Consider the following 25,423-nt stretch of genomic DNA (forward strand, 5'->3'; position numbering starts at 1 on the left):
CGTTCACATGCACAGACATATTTTGTGCGCTTCTGACCAAGGAGATGAGCCCCTCTAGTTCCTTCTCTACCATGAATCAGAGAAGAACTGAAGCAGAGAGGACACAGGAGGGAATAGTGGAATACAGATAGGGACCATACATTTCAGAGAAATTCCAGTTACTATAAATAACTTTCTCTTCAAGTGCTGGTCCAGGTTAAGATTTCATTGTGGTATAAGTTCTTTCACTGGGGGATACAGACTGTCCAAATATTTAAGAAAGTGACGCATACCATGGGATTGCCAAAGAGCGATCTGCCTTATGCATTGGGATGGAATGTTGAGATGGCTGCTAGATAGACCTTTATTGATATGGCCAGCTCCCTCATATTTCAAGTGAAGATAACTGAGCAATGAGATGATAGATGCTTGTTATGGACAAGTGCCCCTTTGTAGGAATCAAATTGTGAAACATTTCCACTTCACCAGGTAAGTTGTGTGGGTTTATGGTTGTCCAATAGGACTTCCGTAAGTGAATTAGGGCACTGCATCTCCAACTGATTCAGCCATGGAATTTCCATGCCAGGAGGAGGAGGGACTCCAGACTGGCGTGCTGCAGGTGCCATGATACTGTGAAATGAAGTTTGGGAGCAGAGGGAGAGTCATCAGCCTGTTCACTGATAGGTTAAGCAATGTGGTGAACTTGTACTGTCTGGTGCTATGAAACTGACCAATGCCCTGTCCTGTCAGACTTTGAGGAGAAACTTGTGATTCAGCGGGAAGTGTGCGAATGTGGCTTGACCACGAGAGATGAAAGACATCTGCTGTGGAGCCACAGCTCTGGTTCAGAAAAGAGCAGAACTGGCTGCACTTCCTGTTGTGCTGGGTTATTAAGAGGTCCTCATAGAGATGACTCTGCCTGTGGAAGATGGAGAGGGCAACACTCGTGAGTATTGAGCAAGCAGCTGAGGCAATCTGCAAGGTCATTTTGTACCTGTAGCAGGTATGAGGCTTGCAGCTGTATATGGTGGATTGTGCAGAAACCCTAAAGACAGAGAGCTTTCTGGCACAGAAGAGAGGACCAACCTGTCTACTTTTATAGACCACCACCGCCATGTTGCCCATCAGTACCAAGGCACACTTGCCTTGGAACTGAGGCTGAAATGCCTGGCAAGTCAGGCAAACAGCTCTGAGCTCTCTGACACTGGCATGTAGTATAGTTCCAGCTGAGACCATAAGCCCTGGGTCCTGGTATTTCCCAGGTGCACTCTCCTATCCATGTCTGATGCATCTGCAGATTGGAGTTTGGCGAAGGGCACAACTGCACAAACCACCCACAGCTGAAGCCATCAGTTGATGGATTCAAGAGTCACAGGAGGTAGGGTGACCAGCCTGTCCAGAGTGTCCCTGGAGGGCCTGAACACTTTTGCTAGCCAGGCCTGTAGGGTGTGATAGTACAACCTAATGTAGCAACATTTGAGTGCAGGCTGCCATGTGGCCCAAAAATCTCATACAGTTTCTCGCTAGCGGAGCCTGTTGATGCTTGCCATGGCCTGGAAATGTGTTTTGGATGGAGACGCTCTTGCCAGAGTGGAATCCAGGAGAGCTCCAATTAACTCTCTCATTTGTGTCAGAACTGGAGTGGACTTGGTCATGTTTAGAATGAGTCACAGGTTAGTGAACGTAGTTCACACCAGTACCATGTGCTCCAGAACTTGCCCTTTGACTTTCCTTACCTAGAAGAATAGCTCAACAAGTGCCAGGGTAAGACCTGTACCCAGTTCTTATTCCGGAAGGCTGCCACCACTGCCATGCATTTTGTGAACACATGGGGCAGCAGCAAGACCAAATGGTACAACACTGAACTGATAGTGTTGGTCTCTCGACTACAAATCTGAGGATCTTCTGTGTGTCAGAATAACTGATATAGTGAAGTCAGGTGGAGGGCAGCGGACAAGTCCCCTGGATACAGGGAGACCATTCAAAACTTGAGCTTCTTGACGAACACATTCAGGTTTAATAGGTCCAGGATAGGCCATAGCCCCTCTTTGACCTTAGGGATAAGGAAATAATGGGAGAAGCCGCCCTTGCCCCTTAACTGCCGAGAAACCTCCTCTATCACTCCTAGTGCAAAGAACAATTGTACCTCGTGTATAAGGAGTTGCTTGTGAGAAAGGTCCTGTAGGGGTGGTCAGGGAAGGTAGGTGGGAAGGGTACAAAACTGGATAGAATATCCCACCCAACTGTGCTCAAACACCCTGAAGTAATTTGGGCTCATTCACAGTACAAGTGAGGTGTGTGTGTGTGGAGTGGGGTGGGGTGGGGGGTGGGGGTTTAAAGAATCTGGGATGTGGACTGGTACTCCATCCCTAGGCGCACTTTCAAAAGTGGGTTTTGGAGATTGGGAGCTGCTTAGAAGCTCCCTGTTCCTGTACAGAAGAGGACTGCGTGGACTGCTTCCTATTATTGTGGAACAAAACAGTGAAGGAGTTGGGATTTTAAAGACCATTTCCTCTGGAGGACAGAGTGTGGAACCCCAATGAATTGAGCATTGCCCGCAAGTATTTCAGACGATGCTGCCTGAAGTCAGGTTTTACCAGTGCATAGACCTGTGCAATTGAATGGGAGGTCCCAGATTGCATTTTAGACTTCTGTCAGCAAGCCAGATACCTACAGTCATGAGCTGCACCCCAAGATAATAGCCTTGGCCATCAGTCTAGCTGAACTGGTGGAGTCTAAGGCCACCACCAAAGAGGTCCGTCCTAGACACTGTTCTGCCCTTGTGAAGCACAGCGGCAAACTCCTTGCTTCAGCTAGCAGTAACTCCTGGAATTTGGACAGTGAATTCTAGGAGTTGAAGGCATAGTGGCTTAGTACTGCTTATTGATTTAAGATGTGAAACTTAATAGACTTTATGACCAGAGACATCCAGCTTCTTTGCCTCTTTTAGCCACTGGGCCCTGCTGGCCTTGGGGGGGGGGGGGGGGGGGGCAGGGGAAATCAGCCAAATATTTATATTAGGGCTGTTAATTAAGGCTGTGTTAACGCCTGTGATTAATGCAGAGCACAACTAACACGTTAATTTTTTTTAACGCATTAATGGCACGTGTTTCCGTGGTGCTGCCCCTTTGGAACACCGCCAGGACGTTTCAAAGGAGCAGTCAGTAGGAGCCTGGGATCAGCTGGAATCCCCAGCTGATCCCGGGGCTGCATTGCGCTGCCTCTTTGAAATGCTGTTGCTGCATTTCAAAGGGTCAGCGCCTGAGGTCAGCTGTGTGGCACTGCCCCTGTGAAGCACTGCCCTGGCACATCAAAGGGGCAACTCAACACAGCCTGTGATCAGCTGGGGACTCCAGCTGATCCTGGGCTCCCACGGTGCTGACCCTTTGAAATGCTAGGGCGGCCTTTCAAAGGGGGCAGCACTGCATGGGTGAGCTGGGGACTCTAGTTAATCCTGGGCGCTGTACAGCATTACCCTTTTGAAACACCACCGCTGCATTTCAAAGGGGCAGTGCTAGCAAAGCCCGGGATCAGCTGGGGACTCCAGCTGATCCCAGACTCCTGCAGTGCTGCCCCTGGTATGGAGTGTCAAAGGGGCAGCTGCACTGAGCCTGGGGTCAGCTGAGGACTTCAGCTGATCTTGGGCTCCCACAGCGCTGCCCCTTTGAAATGCTGCGGTGGCATTTTAAAGGGGCAGCGCACTCAATTAAATTTTTTAATCGCTTGATAACCCTAATTTATATTCCTTCTATAGGACAAACTATCACCTCTCTAGCCAATTGGTACAGAGCCAGTTTGCAAGAGCACCTTGGCAGTAGTCTGGATAATCTTAAATGCACTGAAGCCCTAAAAAAGAACTGATGACCCATCCAATGTTAATGTATTTCAGAGACTTGACTTAAGACAGCAGATTATTCCATCAATGTTACAAGCCTCTGACCAGAACTTTGCAGTGGGTATATATATTTTGATTCCTTTAGTAACTTGAACTCTCACCCCTTTTCCCTTTTTATTATTAAAACCTGTAGATTTTAGATTCTAAAGTACTGGTTACGGACTGCTTTTTTTGGATAAGGTTCTACGTTATAAATTCACCTGAGAATATAGCAGGTCTTTTGGGATCAGAACCACCTTTTTATTTGGTGAGACTAGTTTTTATATCCTCATATAAGGCAGGGGTGGTGAAACTTTTGTGGGTCGGGGCCACTGACCCACAGGAAGAAAGAAAAAGAGAGAGAGAGAGGAAAAAAAAAAAAAAAAGAATCTTCCGCTCACTAACCTCATTCTTAAAACTCGGGCCACCATGGCTTGCAGTTTCCCCAGCGCTGCATTAACTCTTCTGGAGACCTAGGACTAGTTGATTTTTGTGTGTCTCCTAGGTTCTTAGGTTAGGCCAAAAAGGAGAGGTACAGTGTACGGAGGGTCCTGTCAGGGAGTTTGCTGGGAGTGTGCGATCTGCCCCCGTCTCCTGCCCAGGAGTAGTCTGCAGATGTGGGGTCTGGGCAGGAGGGAGAATGTAAGAGCAGATTGGGGGTGAGGTATGGGTGTTAGGGGGCAGAAGACTGGGGTGCCTACCTGGTGCAGCCACAGGAGGGGAAGAGACCCGCACAGGTGCTGCACATTGCAGGGAAGCACTTCTTGCAATGTGGAAACCTGCTTCCTTCCCTATGCCAGGGATAGTCCAAGGGCCAGATCCAGCACCAACTTGCTTTGATCCAGCCGGTGAGGTTTGGGGCTCTCCCCCAAAACCTGCTGTAGTGGGGAACAGCACTGGCTCGCACCACTGGGTGGGGGCTGGGGGGAAAGAGTGGCAAGCCCTGAGCCTTGCAGACTAGATCAAGGCAAGCTTGGCCCACAGGCTGTAGGTTTCCCACCCCTAGTATAAGAAGGGGTATTGGTGGTGGCACAAGGAATTGCCTGTATGGTTTCCGGTAGCCAGGGTGGTAAACGGAAGTGCTCTGTGTGACTGGTTTGGTGTGCCTTATAGAAGAGGACCCCCCATAATGGCTGGGAGTGACTCACTGCTCTGTTCCCAGCAGGGAGCTGCTGCTGCGGGGCCCCCCCAGACAGGGGCAGCTAGTCCAGTCACAAGCCGGGACTGAGCAAGCCTAGCTCAGTCCCAAGCTCGTGCTGGGTCCGGGAGCTACCCCTGCTGCGGCTCTGCAGTTTAAATGTAGAAGGAGCCGGGCTCCCTGCGCACCCGCCTCTTACTACAGTTCAACTGCAGAGCCGCAGCACAGATAGCTCCTTCTGAGTGCCCTCCCTTAACTACGCGATTGTATCAACTACACAATCACCCACCGTTTAACATCCTTACCTCACATAGTGTGTGGAAGATAGGAGTTTTTAAACTCAGTGGTTGCAGCACTGAAGCGCCTGACAAAAAAATCTTTAGGCAAGGGCTGGAACTGGGATGAGGAATCTGTTGCCAAAGTTGCAGGGAAGTGGGCCTTTTGAACCCTTTACTTTCTCTGGTGGAAGAATTGCTGAGTCATCTGTCTAGGCCAGCTTGTAAATAGACTTTTCTTCACGGTAGATGCACACAGTGTTTTTTTGGTGAGTAACTGATGCTCTTGGTGTTTGGTTTTAATCTGTGCTGACAATCCCAGGGTGTGCGTCTGGGACTACTGGAGGGATTACTGAATCATAGTCCAGGGCAAATGGAGCCCTGCACCGGGGCTCTCAAACTCACAGCTTATGAGCCATCTATGGCCAAAGAAGTTTCATAATCCAGCTCAGGAGACCCTGAGGCATGTGCGCACGCACGTGTTCCTGTTCCCTTACATCTCTTTCCCCAAGGGACATAGCATGGGGCAGCAGAAGGAGTCAGCCCCTCTCCCCCCCACTCACTGCACTGGCAAGAGCCATTCTGCTTCACTTGTCCTAGACTCTCTTGTCATGTCTCAAATGTAGGAGGTCTGAAGATGTTGGGCAGAGGTTACGGACTTGCAGTTCAGGAAAGTCTGAATCCAACTTCTTTAAATTGGATTGGGAGGAAGGCAGTCTCATACTTATGAGACTGTTACCCATTCTCTTCTTTTGGCAAGGTCTAGTTGGACCTGTTGGAGTAGACTCCTTTACTCAAGAGTCAGACTTTGTGGCAGGTAGCATGCTTCTTGCTGAGTTACGTAAGTGTTCGGGGTAGAGGATCTCTTGGCCTAAGTACAACCATGGCCTTAGGACTCTTCTATTGGCTTCTTAAGACCAGGTTCCCATCCTTTCTGGGTACAGCTGGGGAACATATTGCAGACAGAGGTTGACAGGATGTGGGTTTCCTTGAGGTAATACAAGCAGCATTGATGGTCTTCATTGACCAAAAAGAACCACAAGCAGGACAACAAATTTTGAAGCCCAGAGTCTTGGATATAGACCAGTACGCTAACAGGGTAAATGGGAGATGCTCCCCAACTCAAGGAGACCAATGCTACAATTATCAGACCAAAACTTTATAACTAGAACTATAAAAACTATTTTCAGGTATCTAAATATATTCACGGATAAAGAAGAAAGCTGAAACTTTAGACACTGGAGGTTCTGACCCTTAATGTGTGTGTCAGTGAGAAGGAATTGGAGGTGGTTGGTCTGCTCTCCCACCCATCCTTTATCTTCTTGGTCAGAAGCATGAGTTGAACCAAGGCACATACGGGCACTGATGGATACTGCTTTCAACGTGCTCCGGCTCTATGAGCATGCCTACCCACAGAGGAAGCACGAAGAAAATGTTCTAGAAAACAGTGGGTTTTTTAGGTTCAGTTTAGAATGCTTAAAATCCAAAATTAAGTGTATGAATTTTTTGGTTCATAAAATTTTACATTTAGATTACACAATGAAAGGCATTGAACATTGCAATTTGATGCACTCCAACTCAAACATCAATACAAGTTTTAGCCTGATCTTTCTGAAACAGGACAAACTTAATTTACATTTTATATCCAGACCTAATTGCAAATCATTTGGAGAATGCGGTCCAATTTTCCTGGAATGCCCTGTTGTCATAGGCATTTCAAGGACATGTAGGGATAGAAGTTGGACCATCAACCCACCCTTATTCTGCAAATAAAAAACTTAGTTTTCACACTTATTTTCTGCACTCTTTGTTAATTGAGACTGAATGTAATTATTCAGCTAGGTACTAAGTTTTATACTGCATGTACAATGTAACTTTCATTCTAATCCCACTCAGTCACCACCAATATTCCTATTCTTAGGTCACTCAAAAAATGAATACCAGAGTACACTCTTACATCCGTTTCCCTTAATTACTGCAAATCAATTAAAGGAGTCTGAAGACTGTCTTATTTTATCAGGTAATTTAAATACTGATCCCCACTTTTAATACGTCAAATACACTCAATGAAGGAAAAAAAAACAAAGAAAAAAAAGGAGAGGTGTAAACTAATTTTGGAAAAAGGTATTAACTTACTTGATCTTTTCTTCCACTGATTGTTAAGTTGCTTATAGCCCACGCAGCTTCTTTCTGAGTACCAAAATCACCCTAAAATACAATAGTTGGATGTACATTATTTGGAATCACAGAAAAGTAGGGCTGGAAGGGACCTCAAGAAGTCATCCAATCCATCCACCCCCCATGCTAAGCCAGGACCCCAGGTATAACCAAGGCAAAACATCTATTGCTAACAGATGTTTGTCTGGCCTGTTAAAAACCTCCCAGGGCAGGGATGCTACAGTATAACTCCCAGGTTGTCTCCCCATTAGTTTAGGTTGAAATTAAAAAAAAGACAGGCAAAAAAATCTTGTAAAGTGTTAGGACATAGTGGGGGAGAGCACGTTTATTTTCCCTTATACTTCTTCTGTAATCTCTCTTTTCTACCTCCTATTCAACCCACCATTGCCCACTGCCTCACTTGCACAGTCATTAGCTAGAGGGCAGCAGAAAACAGTTTAGACCTGGAGCAGAGAGCTGAACAACAACTGGAAAGAAAAAAAAAGTAATAATTTATTTCCACCTGTATCACTGTAACAGACACTGAACTGTGTTAATTCTGATATGCCATATTGTTTTAGAAGCTGAAATTCAGCATTTGGTCTCACTGAGCTTTTAAGCATACTTAGTGTGTTTATTAATTTCACCCAAAACACCTAGATTTAATAGAAAATTATGCTTCCTTTATGGAATTCTGTTCTCAAAAATTACAATATATTGGTAATAATCATTAGTACTACAGAAGCCTCTTCTTTCCAGCACTTACAGGTTGATAAGGTGCTAGGAAGTAAAAGCATCCTGAAATGCCTGCTAACAGCTACTATGCTTTCCACCCATCATAGAGGGATATGTGAAGTTCTATACTCACAGCAGGAAGACCTGCTAGCATATAACTACCACAAATATATAATTAATTCTATTATAGGTATTTACTTTGTTAAAATTAGTGATAAAGATTTATCTGCTTTTTGGACTACGGCTCCAGGCCATGATAAATTTGAGATTACTCTTCTGGAAGCAGATATGTATGGCAACCTAAGCTACTGGAGACAATTGAGTTTGGAAGTGTCATCACTGTAGAATTCCTTATAATGCTTCCAAAGAAAGAAAGAAAGGCAAAAGAAAATCTTCATTAAAAAGAATTCTTGAAAGTATTAACTACAAATTATTACCCTGATTCTTTATTTTTGTGAAGTCTGCTGAAAGCCTCAGTCATTTGAGAAGAGATTCATTCCCACCTCTTTCTTCTACAAAGTGCAGAACTTAGTCACAATGACTCTTGAATGCTATAATTTTATTTTAAATCTTACATTAATTTTTAACTGTAAGAAGTATGGATGTTAAACATTTATTTTTGTAAATGTGTAATCGTTGAAAATTTCAGCAGTTACATGTTTATACATAGAGGGCAGGAGGGAGCCAGTGCTCACGGGGAGCTAACTTTTAAATAAGCTTTGAGCACTGACTCCCACCTGTGCCCATCCCCACCCCACTGCTATCTCTGATACAGAGGCAGGATCACAGGGGGGGCAGCCAGTTCCCACTGATACCGAGGCAGCAAGAGTGGGGGGGGTTGTGTAACCGTGTGGGTTAAGCAATAAGCCTGGGCTCATAGGTTAACTGTGTACATGAGTACATGTTAACATCCTTAGTAAGAAGATATTTTTCAAAGGATCATTTCCCTAAACTACTTTCCCTCTATGAATTAGAGAAGCACTGACACAAGAAAGGAAATTTAGACTTTAGTTAATTCAAGTACTATGCTCTAACTAGTGATATATGCAAAATCTTTTTATTCTTACCTCAAACCAATTAAAACAGACTTACAAAAAATAAAGACTATAAGTAATTATCAGAAATTCTACAGCACTGCTTTTCCCTCATGTACACAGTATAAAATTAATTATTATCCAACCTTATCTAAAAGGTGTATTATCATTGGAACAAGGTTAGCATCTATCACTGCTTGAACTTGCTGCTGGTTTCCTGCAGTGATGTTAGATAGGAACCATACGGCTTCCTACAGGAAGGAAAAAAAAACCCATAAGCTTTAAAAATACATGGGAGAAATTCTGAATCATCCATTTCCATTCCAGCAAGATTTCATTCATTTACAATTCTAATACACTCATAAGTTCTGAAGTTGAAAAACATGCCTTAGAACCCAACCATCAATACAACTAAAGACTTAAATTAGTGTAGTTCTGTATGCAGTTGCATTAAGAATCATAATCAAATTGGAAAACACAAGGTGGGTGAAGACATTTTTTTGGATCAACTTCTACTGGTGAAATTGACAAGCTAGCTGTCTTTCACTGATGGTCCAATAGAAGATTACACCTCACCTCACTTATTCTTCCCAATATCGTGGCACCACTGCAAACAATAATCCAATTAGGTACATTAAAGAAAGAGGTAAAAAAGGCTGGACCCAACTCCAAAGTGTTTTTTTACAATGGGAGACCAATAGGATTATTGCTATCTTCTCAATCTGTAGATTAACTGATACTTTTTCCCCCCAGAAAGAAAGCTCAGCCCCCAAAAAACTCAGTTAATTCCACATCCTGAAAGTCCACTCAAAACAGCAGCATTATCTTCAGCAGAGGGCTGAAAGGGTTCCAAAGTTACAAATCAACTTTGCTCAACAGCCAGTGACGAAGGCACACATTTCCCTACACTCTGCAAAAATCTGTTCCTGTTAAAGCAGAAAACCATTTTCTGGATATTTCACAGTTGTCCCCCTGTGCCTCCTGCTTCATTCATCTGAAGAAGTGGGTTGTGCCCCCGGAAAGCTCATGATACTATTTATATATATATATTTTTGTTTGTCTTTAAGGTCATTTAAGATTAACTAAAAACAAACAAACAAACAAAAAAAACCCTTAAATGATTACAGACTAACACGGCTACCCCTCAGACTTATCCAGAAAATGTGTATTCACGGTTTCAAATACACATTTTTAAGATTAAGGCCCTGTAGTATTTTCTACCACTACTAGGAAGATATCAACACTAATGTTTTCTTTGTACAAAGAAAAAAAAATCACTCAATCTGGTTGAAGTTTTCCCAAGGCTGAGATCAATCTAAAAGCTACTCAAGACCTATAGTGCAGGATTAACAGGTATGAACTGACAACTGAAAAAACAAAAAACCACACACACACACACACGATGGCTACCAACACTCCATACCTTCAAACTTGGATAAAATTCAACAATATTCACTAAAAATTTTCACTAAATGTACAAGATTTTTCAACCACCATTAGGCAAGTTGAAAACCTGTTGCAAAACATATAGGAGGAAAGGTGATTGTGCTCCTACTTCCAATGAAGTCAGAAGTTTGCTGTGGTCTGTAACGTGAATAAGAACAGGCTCACAGATAGATGTGTACAATTTACATAAGCACTGATTTTACTGTGTTACACATGTATAATAAAGTTATAAATGGCAAGAATGGCAACACTCAACCCAAATTAGGTAGTAGTAATCATGAAGCTGAGTGCCCAATGTGATATAGGCAGAGTCATATTAGACACTGCCACATAAAACACTCCATAAAGAAAAAATTCTAGATGACAGTCACAAGAGTTGTTGTAGGCTCAGACTTTCAAGAACTAAGGCAATTGGTGAGGCCATGTGATTGCTCTCCTCCCACAGCCCAGGGAAGGGCCAGGACACCCACTCAGGCTCCACTCCTGTCCCATTCTCGCCTCATCTCTTTCCCACCCTTCTTCTGCTCTGCCTCTTCCCCCAATCTCCTCCCCTGAGCAATAAAACCTGGGGAACTAGCAGGGCCAGTGATCTGCCTCCTCTTGCACTCACTGATAGCAGCAGCAGAAGCTGAACATGATAGCCCCAGCTTGTTGTGCTTTCCTGAGCTGCAATCACTCAGCGTCCCACTCCCTCCCTCAAGTTGGGGAAGCGTTGCTCCATTTTCCCTGCTACTGCCAGTGAGTTAGAGTGGGGGAGGAGGGAGGAGAGAGGAGAAGAGTGGGAAACCTATGCTGCAGGTGCTAGGATCTCCAGAAAGTTCTCCCAGACCACCAGAGACTCTGGCCCGACCAACTGCTGGTCAGCCCCTTGTCCATCCTGCCCACAGTGTTGGGGCATGTGCCCCCTCCCTCCTGCACCCCCTATTCAAGAAGGCATGATTAAACTGAGGGCTGCCATTATTATGGTTAATTGGATAATTTGACTACCCGCCATTTGTACCACAGGGGTTACTTTATATAAACCTTTTATTTCATTTGCGACAAGCTGAATAAGCAGCTCTCAATGAAATTAACATAAAAATCTCAAAGTCACATTTACAAACTCTGATGAACTCTAAAATCAAAATCACAAGATCACTGATGCCAATGAAGATTTTAGAGCTTTCTAATCAGGTTAGATTCATCTGGTGAGTTTATTTAGGGCACTAATCACTGGCAATGTGGAAAACAAAACAAAAACCCTCCCCAAAATTTCAACATTTATCATATACACTCTAAAATTAGCACTTTAGTGCCACCATGTAGCCTTTGTACATTTTCTCTCAAAAATACATTATAAAACATCAACATTAAGAAATATGAATCATTGAAACTAGAATGCTTCCTATCACACACACCATTCAAACAGATATCCTAGAGAGTAAATTTAACCAACTATATTCCACATTTACAGTACTTTTAACACACAAAACAGCACTATAAGGTTTCTTGGTTTGAATGTAAGATGCAGAAAAACTATTTCACAGAAAAACAAGCATAATGCTTCAGGATAACATGTTATTTACCAAGGGAGGCTTTTACTAGATAGAATCATTCTTTCTACCACTCCAGAAAAAAGCAGTGGGAATACTACTAAAAATGTAATTATGCTACTGAACCCTGAAATATCTGTATACCTTTTGATTTTATATTTTCGCAAGGAAGTTATAGATGTCAGAACTAATTTCAGTTTCCAATACTATATAAACAAAAGTAGTTTATCCTACAGTTGCAGGACTGAAGCATTAAGCAATCAGACAGAGGGTATGTCTACACTACCCTCCTAGTTCGAACTAGGAGGGTAATGTAGGCATACCGCACTTGCAAATGAAGCCCGGGATTTGAATTTCCCGGGCTTCATTTGCATAAGCGGGGAGCCGCCATTTTTAAAACCCCGCTGGTTCGAACCCCGTGGAACGAGGTGTACCGGTAGTTCGGAATAGGAAGCCTAGTCCGAACTACCTAGTTCAAGCCCCGTGTAGCCGCGCTGCACGGGGTTCGAACCAGCGGGGTTTTAAAAATGGCGGCTCCCCGCTTATGCAAATGAAGGCCAGGAAATTCAAATCCCGGGCTTCATTTGCAAGTGCGGTATGCCTACATTACCCCGCTAGTTCGAACTAGCGGGGTAGTGTAGACATACCCTAACAGACTACCAGGTCCACCTGACTATGCAACATTTCTAACAAAAGACCAACTTTGATGTAATTGATAGACTAAATCTATTCTTAAGATTTCAATGATATAGTTTTAAAAGATTCACTCTATGCTTCCTGAACTTGCTGGGTACTGATGCAATTGTTTTCCCCGGTTTAAGCCACTATTAAATTAAGTATAAGCCACTATTTACCAGTTCCCAGGAAAAATTAATTTGGGACTGGGCAATGCCAACCTTGCAGCACAACATAAGCCTCAAATTTCATACAAGGTCAAGAACCCACTGTTGGGTTTATGGATGAATACTGGTTTATATAACATTCTAAACGCCCCAATTTTGATGACATTATTACAAAGAATGACTATATTTGGCAAGGATATTTAAGCGGTTTCCTAGATTTTAGGATACTGACTGCTTAATTTAAATAAAGAAAATATAACAAGATTAAGATTTATAAGCAAAAAACTGGTATTGCAACAAAGATGCATCATCAGGTTATAGTTAGGGCTCCATTGCTGTCACAGATGTTATGAAATTCATGGATTCTGTGACTTTGTGATCTCAGTGTTTCCTGCAGTGGCCATTGTGACTGACCTTTGGGGCCTCTGGAACAGCCTGCATGGCTGCCAGTCCCTGCTCCCCAGTAGCTGCTAACCCACTGCCTTCTAGCAGCCAGAGCAGACGCTGGTCAGTGGCCCCTGGCCCTGGAGCATCGCCCCCAGAACCCTCCCGTTAGCAGCAGCCCCTGGGTGCCATTCCCCCACTCTCAAGATTTTTGTCAGCTGTATAAGTTATAGACAGATCACAGGGCTGTGAATTTGTTTATTGTCTATGACGTCACTAAAAATACCTGCGACTAAATCAGCTTTAATTATAATATTTGGGGGAAAAATATTGTGCTGTCATTTGGTCAATAATGTTTACAATAAGAGCAAATCATCATCATCATTTTTCCTATGGATAAATTTGATACCCAACTTATTTACATACCTTATTAATTTTTTCTTTGGGATGTGTCAGAAGTGCTGGGAAATGTGAAAGAGCTTCACAATTCAGAACTACTTGCGTCTGTTCATCAGTACCAGTAACAATATTGCCTACAGCTCTGAGTGCAGCAGTCTGAAACAACACACTGTATTTAATAACTCAAACGTTTAGAAAAACATTTTTATCTGCGAGCTGAGCATAACAGTGAAAAAAGCAAAATATTTTCATTCAAATATCACCACAAAACAGATAACAGATACTGATATAACCTGAGTGTTCTGCAAATAAAAGTTTACTCGTTAAACTTTAGTCAAAATGATAACTAAATTAAAAAGTTAAGCCAGTTCAATACTGTAGAATAGCAATATCTTATTTATTTCAAAACATAGTATCTAAACTTACTTGCACTTTGACTTCTTGGTGGCTGAGAAGGGGAACCAAATGAGGGACTATTCCAGAGTCTATCACCATCTGGATCTGTTCGTTACCAGCATCCGTTAGGTAGGAGAGGGCCCAGACTGTATCTACCAATATCTAACAAAAAAAATTATCAAATCCATGAGGAAAGAATGGTCTAAGGAAGATGTGCCAACACCTATCTTATAAACCTATTCTATTTAAAGTTAATCTTTTTGGTTCAAGACTTGATTGCTGTTAGAGACCACTTGAATGTTTCTAGTTTTTTTTAATTTTTCAAGATTAGAGTTGTTGCATTCAGAAGATTTGATTCTTTAACATCTATAAACAGAAGGAAAGTATTCTGCTATTTAACATTGTCTTTAACAAGTATAAAATGCAGCCGCTTTATAATTTGTTCTTTGCACCTTTGTCTGCTGCCTTCCTGGTAGCTAGAACATAGGACAAAATATGACATATCTCTAGCCAAGATTATAATGGCCAAATATCTGTGAGGAATTCTAACATATCTATCCTCTTGAGAATCTTAATTAAAATGAACAATATTTGAAAAATTAAAAATTGATCCTTGAAGTGCGGTCACCCTAAAGACAACAAAATAGACAGTCTCAGAAAGATGCCACACCTTACACGGAAGAATAACTACTCTTATGTTCAAAGTAGAGTTCCTTCACAGATTTCTTTTTAAAAAGAAGAGTTTGAGTTACTTAGTGGAAACTAGATGCAGTAGCACTGCGTGCTGAAATAACATTTTCATTTTTAGTAGCACAGGTGAACTACACAAAAATTACATTAATGTGTATACAAAATGCATTTACAAAATTACACTGGAAGCAGTCTCTGAAAAAAGGAGACTAAAAGTTCAGATGCATGATTACAAAAATCTAAGCAATTCTCAGGAATTAAGAGGGTCAGTTTCATTTCAGCTGCTACAAGTGAGAATGAACTGATCTGTAGTTACATGGAGTTTCCTAAAACTTCTCTACATTTTGAGGCAAAGGAGAGGCCTTGTATACATGGAACAGTTATATCAGTGTAATTTAACACATGAATTTCAACTGGTATAGTTAATGGATATCAAAGTCTACATACTCGAGCATAAAACTGACTTTCTTAGTTTGCCTTCGACTTCTTTCCAAGTGACAAACTAAACCAGAAAAAAAAGACACAGAACAATAAAAATGTTCACATAAGGGATTATGCTAATATAAGCATACAGGTTGAGCCCTGCAAATCTGCAGATATCTGCTTTATACCTATGGATGTGGATATGGCTGCACACAAATTTTGTACTTACACCCTGCAAAATTCGCAGATGTTCGCTTTATATCTGTGAGTATCCACATCTGCGGATGTGGATTCAGATATCTGGCTCATTTTTGTGGCTACAGGTGGAGACAGGAGAGATCTACATACAGGTATTGCCAGTAAAATCTTCCTGTATGGACAATGCCTCAAAAAGACTCAGAGGTATAGGACACAGTATCTTATTTAACACAATGTGGAGTCACTATAATGTCCCTTTGTATTCAAACAAAAGGTAAATGAGAATCAATATGCAGTTATACCTAGTCACAAACTAATTTGTGGGAAATGTTTTTAACTCACATTTACATCTGTGTGGTGAATTAAAACACAGAGGGCTGGAAGGATCTGGAGGAGAGAGAGAGAGAGCGCGTTAATATTAACAGCAATAATCAAGACAATTAAGAATTCAACCTGTTTAATTACATTTATAAATGAATAATTCAATTTACCTCCTGAATAGTTTCCATCGGTGGAGGTGGGTCTTTGTGACGGCACAAGTTGACCATGACCCAAGTAACATTCCTTAAAAATGTTATGGGAATAGATGGACTGATGAAGGACAGCAGAGGTTTCACCACCCCAAGACTAATAACATAATCTCGACACTGGGGTCCATCACCTGTGTAAACATTAAGTTATTTTACAAAGATAAAAACTATTTACAAAGGATGGTATTGCAGAACCACACTGCCATGTTAAATAACCAAGGGCCTAGTAGTTAGATGACCCAAGGGATATTCTTCCAGTTTTCAAGCACAATTTGGGCATGAGGTTGGGCCTCAGGCTCAACTATATATCTGGTCCCATGGAGATAGCATTTATTTCTACATACCTCTTAAAGGAAAACATCTCAGAAGAGACGGTTTCCACAATACCCACTGTTTAGCATTACTCAAATCTTGAGCAACACAGGTAGAACGTAGTGTAGAAACTCCAAGCAACTTGTGTGCTACCAAAATCAGAATGTTAAAAAAGAGTGCTCATCCAATGTTCAACATCCTGGCAAGTGACAAAGTCAGCTTTCCAGTACGTCTTCATTTTTACAAGTTTAAACCCTTCACTATTAAGATCCACATTAAACTATGTAAGCCCTTGGATGCACATAACAAGACACCATTACTCAAAATGTGACGTGTCCAACAACTGACTGTAATAATACTTTAAGAATGTTTAAGAAAAATTAGAAATCAGAGTTTTTGAAAACTTAGCTCATTGTCACAAACAAAGCAATACCCAAATCCAACACATTTCAGTAATTCAGTACAGCGGGGTTGACTACACTCACCAGTATGCTATCTGAATATTTCTGCCATTCAATAATCAAAGAGACAAACAAAAGTTTTAGATTAGCCAAGACCTTGGCCAGAAATATTAAATGTGTACTATGAAAGCACTGGTGACTGAAAGGGAGCTCTGATGGTGTTCCAGAGCCTTTAAAATGAAAGCTGTTTAAAGTTATCTTTCATTATAACATGATGTATGTAATTTGTTTGCCAGACAGACTCTCTTTAATTTTCTTGTATCTAGAGTAAAAGATGCATGCGTTAGGGATGGGGCAAGAGAAAGAAACACAGAGGTTAAGCAAAGGGCATTTTGATGGAAATCAAGTCCTTAAACCCCATCCCATGGCTCTTTAAGTTAAGCATATTTCTAATTTTTAGAAGATAACACAATCAAAATTGTCTCAGAGGGATAGCCATGTTAAGTATATAACTAAAAAAATAAAAATTTAAATAATGGTCCTGTAGCACCTCCGAGACTAACAAAAATATTTAAATAGTATCAAGAGCTTTCATGGGCACAACCCAGCACTTCAAATGACAAATGAGTGGGTCAAATAAGTCTAAGGACCACTGTTTAAGTTTTTTTAGAATCCAAATTGTTTTATTAATCGGATTTCAAAAGAAACTTCTGAATTTTTATATCAAGAGTAACACAAACCTATGATATTGCCTAAAGCCCATACTGCTTGCTCACACACATTTTGATGGGGTGAATGTAGCAACCTCAGAAAAAGTGGCACAGCATCTGCAAAATAAAGCACTCTGTTACTCAAAAGTCTTAGTTCCAAAGTAATGTGCTCATATTACAGTTGGGTCAAATTAAAAACAAATTCCATTACTCCATGAAGTGAAGATTTTCTCCAGCTGTGTGCTTCTTCTGGTTAACAAGATTTCACTTTTTCCAGATGATGTTCAAATATAAACACTTATCATTAACCAACTTTTCCTTTCTTACCATTCTTTTACAGAAGAGTCTGCACTTCAGACAAATCTTTTGTTCTCATTATATTGAAGATAGTTATGTAACTTTGTCACAGAATTATTCTTAATACATGGTTCATGTTAAAATTGCATATTTAGTTCTTCGGACAACCACTGACTTTCAAAACTAATGTTGAACTGTTTTATCTAGAGCTGTCTGAACGGGATTTCAACAGTTCAAGATCAACCCAACAGGCACAATTAGTTATTTTGAAAAAAGTCACTAAACATGAATAAGTAGTTACACATTTCCTACATTCTTTTCCATTACTGGTTATAAATAGATGTTTTAGTCAGCAACTTTTAATACGCAAAATCTTAGAAGTTCTTATCAAAGTATTTGTACTACAGAATCTGTCACCTATATAGTCTGTCTTTTCTTCTTGTCTCTTGAAAGTAGAAGGGACAATCAAACGATTACCACAAAAATGATTCTGAAGCTTCAAATATAGTAAAAAAAGTGACTGGCAAAAGCAGCAAGATGACTGTAAGGAAGAGCTTTAAACAAAAATCACTCAAGGAGAAGATACGTATTTCAGACTCATATGGGGACATTAGGAGAAGTCAGCTCCCAAGCAGTGTCATTGTTCAGTCAACATTTAACACTGTGACAATCTGGAATAATGCTGTCTGTTCCTACTCTTATACCCAAAAGCTAAGGCACTTGTGCAACACATTCCTGAAGAAGGACTTCATACTTGTTAACTTTGAAGGACCTGTTAATTACTTGGTGCCCAATTCACTGGGTGCAGTTGTTTACTGAATTCACATTAATTTAGGGGGAAGATAGAAGGTTGTGTTTATAATTTGGTTTTAGTGTCAAACTATTAGTTTTAATCAGATAACACACCACTGCACCACCTGACATACTAAACATGTTTTAAGAACTGAAATTAGCCACTGACCTACTTTATTCAATATTAAAACCAGAGGATTTACAATGCTAAGGTGTAATAAAGAGCAAAATACCCACAGCAATTTCAATTACTAGTCTTTCTGGAGAGATGCTAGCGGGCCTCTTTCTTCAGTCAAATAAACCATGGCTGGAGAGTCTGTTTGAGTACAGAATACTCTAATGAAACTAGGTATATTTACATTGTTTCTAATTTAATTCCATCAGTAGAAAAATCAGAATTGCCAGACTGAATCCTGGGTTTTAAGTCCATTGACAAACTAGCTTTATAGACAGAAATAAAATGAGTTTAATGCATCATTATGCAACAGGGAAAACTGAATCTAGATACCAGATTCTGCAATTATATCAGGAGTGGAGGATATCAGTATTGGAGTAAGCACATGCTCTTTGATGGCTCAGTCCAACTCCTTTGAACTCAATAGAATCCTACACTGATTTCAGATGACTTTGACAATGCCCTAAGAAAGTTTTGTAACCAACTGCAATTTCATAGAACAGATTCATTCTCTGATTAGATACAAACTCTCAGATGAAGAGCTGAAGACTTAAGATCACAAATCCTCTTTTGTTTTTTTTTTACTTTTTCTTTGGTTAATTTTGTTAAATATTCGCCTTGGATTTGCTTACATAGTACTTTAAAGTTAGATATTCAGGATGAATCTATTGCTTCTGAGGAAATAACTTTGCATTTCCCTCCAGCATTTTCTCTTATTAGCTCTCAGATTCCCAGACCAAGAAGTGACTCTAAATTTTGCTCCAAATTTCATATAAAAAAAGGCTTAAACAAAATCTATTTTAACTTTGTATTTGAAAAGCATGACCAACACGTTCAGATTATGTTATTGTCAAGTGGTCACAGATGTATCACAATAAGTTTTATTTCTCCTATCAAAGATAAAACAAATTAAAGATTAAATTAGAATTACTTATGTTTGTATCAATCTAATCAAGCTAACATGTCAATGTCATCATTCAAATTAGAGTGTAGTGTTTAAGCAGGATATTTTCCCTTAATGCAGTGGTTTTCAAACTGTTTAGGCCATGTACTCTTTCCAAATAATGTAGCCTACCACACACTCCCCCATCTGACAAAAGGTCATAAAATATCTGTGAAAATGAGGAAATGTGGGGGATGGTTTGTGAAGGGTAACAACACATCTTCCATAGCATGATTTTTTTTTTTAGTACCACCTGATGAGCTCATTTGTACACCAGTTTGAAAACTACTTTCCTATTGAGTCAATTCTATATTTTGATTAACTGTCTTCTTATTCTTAAATATTTAATGTGAGATTTTCACACATTAAATTTCTTCAGTGGAAAAAGTTTCTTCTGCCCTTTCAGAGTGTTAGCAATTCAGCATGCCCAGCACTGGTGGTTTATAGTGCAGTATGTGAAAATTTGATACTTCCTGTTCTGTTTTAGTTGTATGGACTTCATTTTTTCCTTGTCTGTTTATAAAACAAGTTTTCCCTTATTTATTATAGAAGATCTACAAGGAATTGAAAGAGAAAAGGAAGTAAATTTGATTCAACTACAAAAAATTGCTTGAAGATGGTAGTAATTCTATATTCAGACCTCAAAAAGATTTGTCGAATTCAATACTAGCGAAGCTCTACTGAGCCCTGATCTCCTAAGCTGATGTTCAAGTATATTTAAAACTAATAAAATATCTAAGGCACAGAACAAAACAATTGTATGTTTCATCTGGCAACGTGGCTTTACAGGTACAAAAATTCCTTCCTAACAATCAAACACAACGACATTTTATTTTCAGTGTAGTAAATTCCTCAGGGGACAGCCTCTGACTTGGATTTTACCATTTCTTCCTTCGCCAAAATTAGGTAGCGAGTCCCTCCTAATTGTGAAAGTAAAAATAGTGTTTGAAATCTGGAAAACCAGCAGATATTAACTGTTAAAACAGTGAGTTCCCACAAGAGATTTACTCATCATCAGGAAACCCAAGTGAATTTCAAATCTGAAAAAATAAAGAACAAAAGCAGATAGGTGCTTCAACTGATGCTGCTTGCCAGAGAAGAGGTAAAATTTCTGGCACGAGAACCCTGAACAGGTCCTTCAACTATGTGCCTATGATTGACAACTCAATTTCAACTATACTGGCTATCACATGAAGTACCAGTCCTATATAGTGTAGATTGGTGAACATTTGAGGGAGAGAGATAGTGTATAGGTGCTCTAAAAATATGAGGAACAAGTGACAAATAAATTATAGTGTGCATGTGAAATGCATTTTTATAAAAACTGATCAACTTACTGGACTGAACTACAGCCTGCGTTTGTTCAGAGGTTCCAGATGCAATGTTTGTCAAAGCCCATGCAGCTTCAAACTGTAAAGAAGGACTATAAATAAAAATACAAAGTTACGTTTACTGTAATACAGAATACTTTCTTTCTGAAACCAATATAGTAACTTAACATGGATACTTGCAAATGCATGCATTAACTGTTTATCAAAAGGATTTCTATGAAGTCCTCCCAGAACAATTTTTTTTATCAGTACTTTCTTTAAAAAAAAAACAAAAAACAAAAAAAACTCACTTGTCATCTCTTTCAAGACAATGCACTAAAATTGGTAATATTCCAGATTTTATTAAGTCATCAATTGGTGGATTGCGATCACTGGAAAGAAGCTTCCTGTTCAGGGACAAAATAAGAAAATATGACATTTGCAGAGAAATCCCCTAAAGGACTTAAAAAAAAACCCAACAACTGTGAATTGAGCATTCCAGAAAAGTTGTGTACAGTGAAACCTTTGTTATCTGGCACTCTGTTAACCAGAAAACGTTGTTAACCGGCATTGCTCCCAGCCACAATACTGTCACATCTTCAGGCACACAGGCCTGGCTTGGTTTATCATGATTTGCTTAACAATTTTTTTATTTAAGAGGTATTAATCATCTTTAACGCAAAATAGAAATATGAGACCAACTGCCTCACACTACAAAACTACCAATATTAAAAACTTGAGTTTTACTATTATTGTCCATTGGTTTTTCCTAGGTTGATAGGCCCCTCAGATAACCGGAATGCCCTAATCACCAACCATGCCAGATAACACAGGTTTTACTGTACTTAGCTACTACTTCAGCCAATCACACTGCCTCTACTCCTAAAAGTATGACTGTTGAGCTGAACAACTGTTTTGTACTCATAGCATATTCATGACAGTGGTATCATCCACATGTCCTTCCCTAGCATTATATTCCCAGCTGGATCAGAGGATAAGCAGGCATTTAAGTAGCTTTGTTAGGACAGCCAGGACATCTTTTCCCTTCTCTTCCTCACTAAGGAGTCAGTGTGAGCAGGATACAAATGCATGTGCTGCTAGGAAGGAGGGAGTACAAACCCACTGGAATATTCACTCCTTTAACCTCTCTTTTCAATATCATTAAAGTGAGTGGAGGCCTGCGAGGAGTCCAAGTGGGACTGTTTCAGAAGAACATTGTTTTCCTCATGCCCCAGCCCACACCAAAAATATCTCCCTAGAGGGAACAGTGGACATGCTTGACAAAAAAGTACATGTAGCTAACTGCTACTGCTTTCAGTTCTGAATACTACTGTTGATCATTGCCTTAAACTGGCAAGTAAAGCAGAATCTGCATAGTGAAAAATCTCTCAATACAACCTTGGGAAGGGGGCTTTGAATATCTGAAGTTTGTAAAAGCTATGTGATGTTACTGCAGATGTATATTTATTTTGCCAAATGAGCAGAAAAACATCCTTTGTAGGAGAGATGTAAATGGACAGACAAGTTATCCTAAGATGAATTACAATACATATCCCTAGTCCGTACAAAACATATGTACTCTTTCAATGGTAACAAAGCCTAGTTTAGGTTTACTCAAAGTCTACAACAAATTTATTTGCTATCATCTTAGGAAGTTCAAGACTCTGGCTCCAAGAATCAGTTAACTCTAGTTATTTGTATCTGCTTCTGTTAAATAGTGATGGATCCTTGCCATATGCTCTAGTTATGCATTTCAGGCAATTACAGGTGGCTCACATCCTTCCTTCTGCTCAAACTTCAGATGCTGTCTAAGGTAGTAGAGCTGTAGAAGAGAAACAACTAAATAGCTTTCACATCTTATATTACAAGGACCTCTGCCTACAGGTTTTGTCTGCATGCAAAAGTAGCAGTAAGTTAATAACATTTGTTTCTAAACCAATATAATCAGTGCAAAAAGAGCACGTGGACTTTCTTATTTCCCTTTAAACCTGCCATGTTTCAGTGTACTTTAAATATATTCCTTATTGGGTTTAAACGGAAGGAAATGTCCACACAGCTTTGCACCCATTTAAGGAGGTTTAAAAAAAAATTCACACCAAGTTAAACTGATGCAACTTTCATGTAGACAAGACCTTAGAGGCAACAGCGCAAGAACTGCTACTTGAACAGTTAATAGGCTCCTTAAAGTGTCCTCCAATATTTGGCAATTAGGAAGCTGGAAAAAATTTGGCTAAGTCTTATAATGATTTAAAGCCCTTCTGAGTGAAGATTCTCCCCAACTCAGACAATTCATTTTAAAAATGTCCCAATATAAAATCAATTAGGATTTTTACTCAATTTATTTTGTATGTCAGTATGGTATTTACTGAAGTCCTAGAGCTCACATGAATATTTAAGATAATTCAACCTTAATATCTACACTATGTCTATTTGGTTTTCTAAACAAAACAGGATATTTTATTGTAGCCCTAATATTTGGCAAACTTGATACAGAGGGGACATCACCATTCTATCTATTATTGCAAAAATGCCTGATTTTCTTAATTTAGCAGCACTATATAAACTGCAAGGGTAGAGCTAGCAAAACGTACTCTTACCTGGCAGCCTGTACTGCACTTAACTGGATACCCTGGTTGTCACTTGAAGCGTTCTACAATAAAAAATAAATAAAAATTAAACAAAAAAAAAATCAATAATTTAGATTTCAGCCATTTTACATTTGCCATTAAGCCAAAAAAAGTTCAGAGAAAAAATAAATATTTTTTACCTGAACTATTGCCTCCAATGAGGTATTTTGCTGAGGATAGGAAAAAAAACAAAACCACCATAAGATACGTTTTTTGTTTAAAGTTACAAATTAACGGATTTTTTTTAAAAAATTACTGTCTGAAGTTTCTTACCACTCTGAAATCGCCATCTATATCTGAATCTTCACAGATATCTTCATGGGGTACATTTCTTCTTTTTAAGAGATGTTCATCTCTCTTGTTCTTTAAAGAAAAATAAAGTTGCTGTGTTTTGCAGATTGATTTTTTTCTGTAAAAGCTGAGGAGACTCTCTTTTAATTTGTGGGTAAAAGTATTTCGTTAGAACTACTAATGCTCAGATAATCAAGCAAGGCATGAAAGTATGCAACTAAGATGAGTACTCTCCATTTATACTTTCCTGAGGAACAGGATGGCTCTTTATAACAACTGTAGCAATAAAGATTTTACTGTATGTGACATGACCTATATACAACTCATTCCTCATAGAAAATTAAATGCAGTGAATTTCAATTAATCTTAGTAGTACATTCTGTCCTAAGATTTTTCTCCTCAGAGTTCTAATATACTCCCCAAACCCAAGTTCCAATATCCAGAGTTTTACCTTCTATGCCCATCATTTGCTTCAATAAAAGTTTCACTGAACTGAATGCTATTTTTGTTTTGTTCCAAACTTGACATAGAAAGAGGAAATTTTTTTGTGGAAACGCTGTTCAGATTTCACAGCAAACAACTCAGTAGTTTGGTATTGCAAAATATGCCATGACTACTAAGGAGCATGATGGGGTTTGAGAATCTGAAAATAAGGATTCAAGTGTTGAGAAAACAAAGCTTGGGAAAACTAGTGAGGAGGCCTGTGGCACTTTAAAGACCAAAAGATTTATTTGGGCATAAGCTTTCATATGTACAATGCATCTGCTGAATCCGTTAGTCTTTAAGGTGCCACACGACTCCATCATTTTAGCAGATAGAGACTAAATTGGCTACCTCTCTGAAAGCTTGGCAAATAAGTATTCCACTTGAGAAAACTAAGCATGGAAATGAATTTAAGATGTCTAAGTGAAAGTTACCATATTTCCCAAACATTCCACTATACCAGTGCTGTATAAACATGCAGTATTTTCACATCAGCTACTTTAAGAAATAAGCAATGATTTTAAATCTCTGCCAATCCCACAACAGGAAGGCTTCTATGGGGACCCCTACTAATGATCATAACGAGAGTCTTGATTTCTACATCGACTGCAGCCCTTATTCTTGGATCTGGACTTCCAACACTCCAGTCATCTGAAGTGGGTTTTGCCATGAAAGCTCATGATACCATCTATATGTTTTATTACTCTTTAAAGTGCTACTAGACTATTTTTTTAAGTTTTTAAATCTCTTGTCATCCAGTATTAATGAGTATGGACATTGAGGATTTTTTGCTCTCCTCTATAGGCTACTACATGTTATCTGGCTGAAACCAAGTAAATAAGACAGGGTTAAGGGGAACAGTCTAGTGATGAGTGTTTAGAGACAGGAAGCAAATAAAGGGCAATGCAGGGACTGGTTATCAGTGAAGCAACCATCGAAGAGATATTTCCACTTAAAGATCTTTGACTTCTAGTTTGACTAGTTACACAAATCAATCATTGATCCATAGGCAGCTAATGTGCACCTATAGTTCTTGACTTTGTATCATCT

General features: G+C 39.8%; 1 protein-coding gene across 1 annotated transcript in view; it reads right to left on the minus strand.

Annotated features, from left to right (window-relative positions):
* Positions 1-25,423, minus strand: part of KPNA4 (karyopherin subunit alpha 4) — a 54,829-nt gene that overhangs the window by 12,811 nt on the left and 16,595 nt on the right. Inside the window, exons 3-14 of the mRNA XM_006123437.4 lie at positions 23,873-23,962; positions 23,740-23,769; positions 23,570-23,622; positions 21,284-21,379; positions 21,000-21,085; positions 17,486-17,572; positions 15,994-16,163; positions 15,845-15,889; positions 14,222-14,353; positions 13,823-13,951; positions 9,339-9,443; positions 7,403-7,474 (exon numbers count right to left, since the gene is read on the minus strand). Coding sequence (XP_006123499.1) covers positions 7,403-7,474; positions 9,339-9,443; positions 13,823-13,951; positions 14,222-14,353; positions 15,845-15,889; positions 15,994-16,163; positions 17,486-17,572; positions 21,000-21,085; positions 21,284-21,379; positions 23,570-23,622; positions 23,740-23,769; positions 23,873-23,962 — 1,095 coding nt within the window. The remainder of the gene's footprint in view (positions 1-7,402; positions 7,475-9,338; positions 9,444-13,822; positions 13,952-14,221; positions 14,354-15,844; positions 15,890-15,993; positions 16,164-17,485; positions 17,573-20,999; positions 21,086-21,283; positions 21,380-23,569; positions 23,623-23,739; positions 23,770-23,872; positions 23,963-25,423) is intronic.

This window comes from Pelodiscus sinensis, chromosome 10 (assembly GCF_049634645.1).
Source record: "Pelodiscus sinensis isolate JC-2024 chromosome 10, ASM4963464v1, whole genome shotgun sequence".
NCBI lineage: Eukaryota > Metazoa > Chordata > Testudines > Trionychidae > Pelodiscus > Pelodiscus sinensis.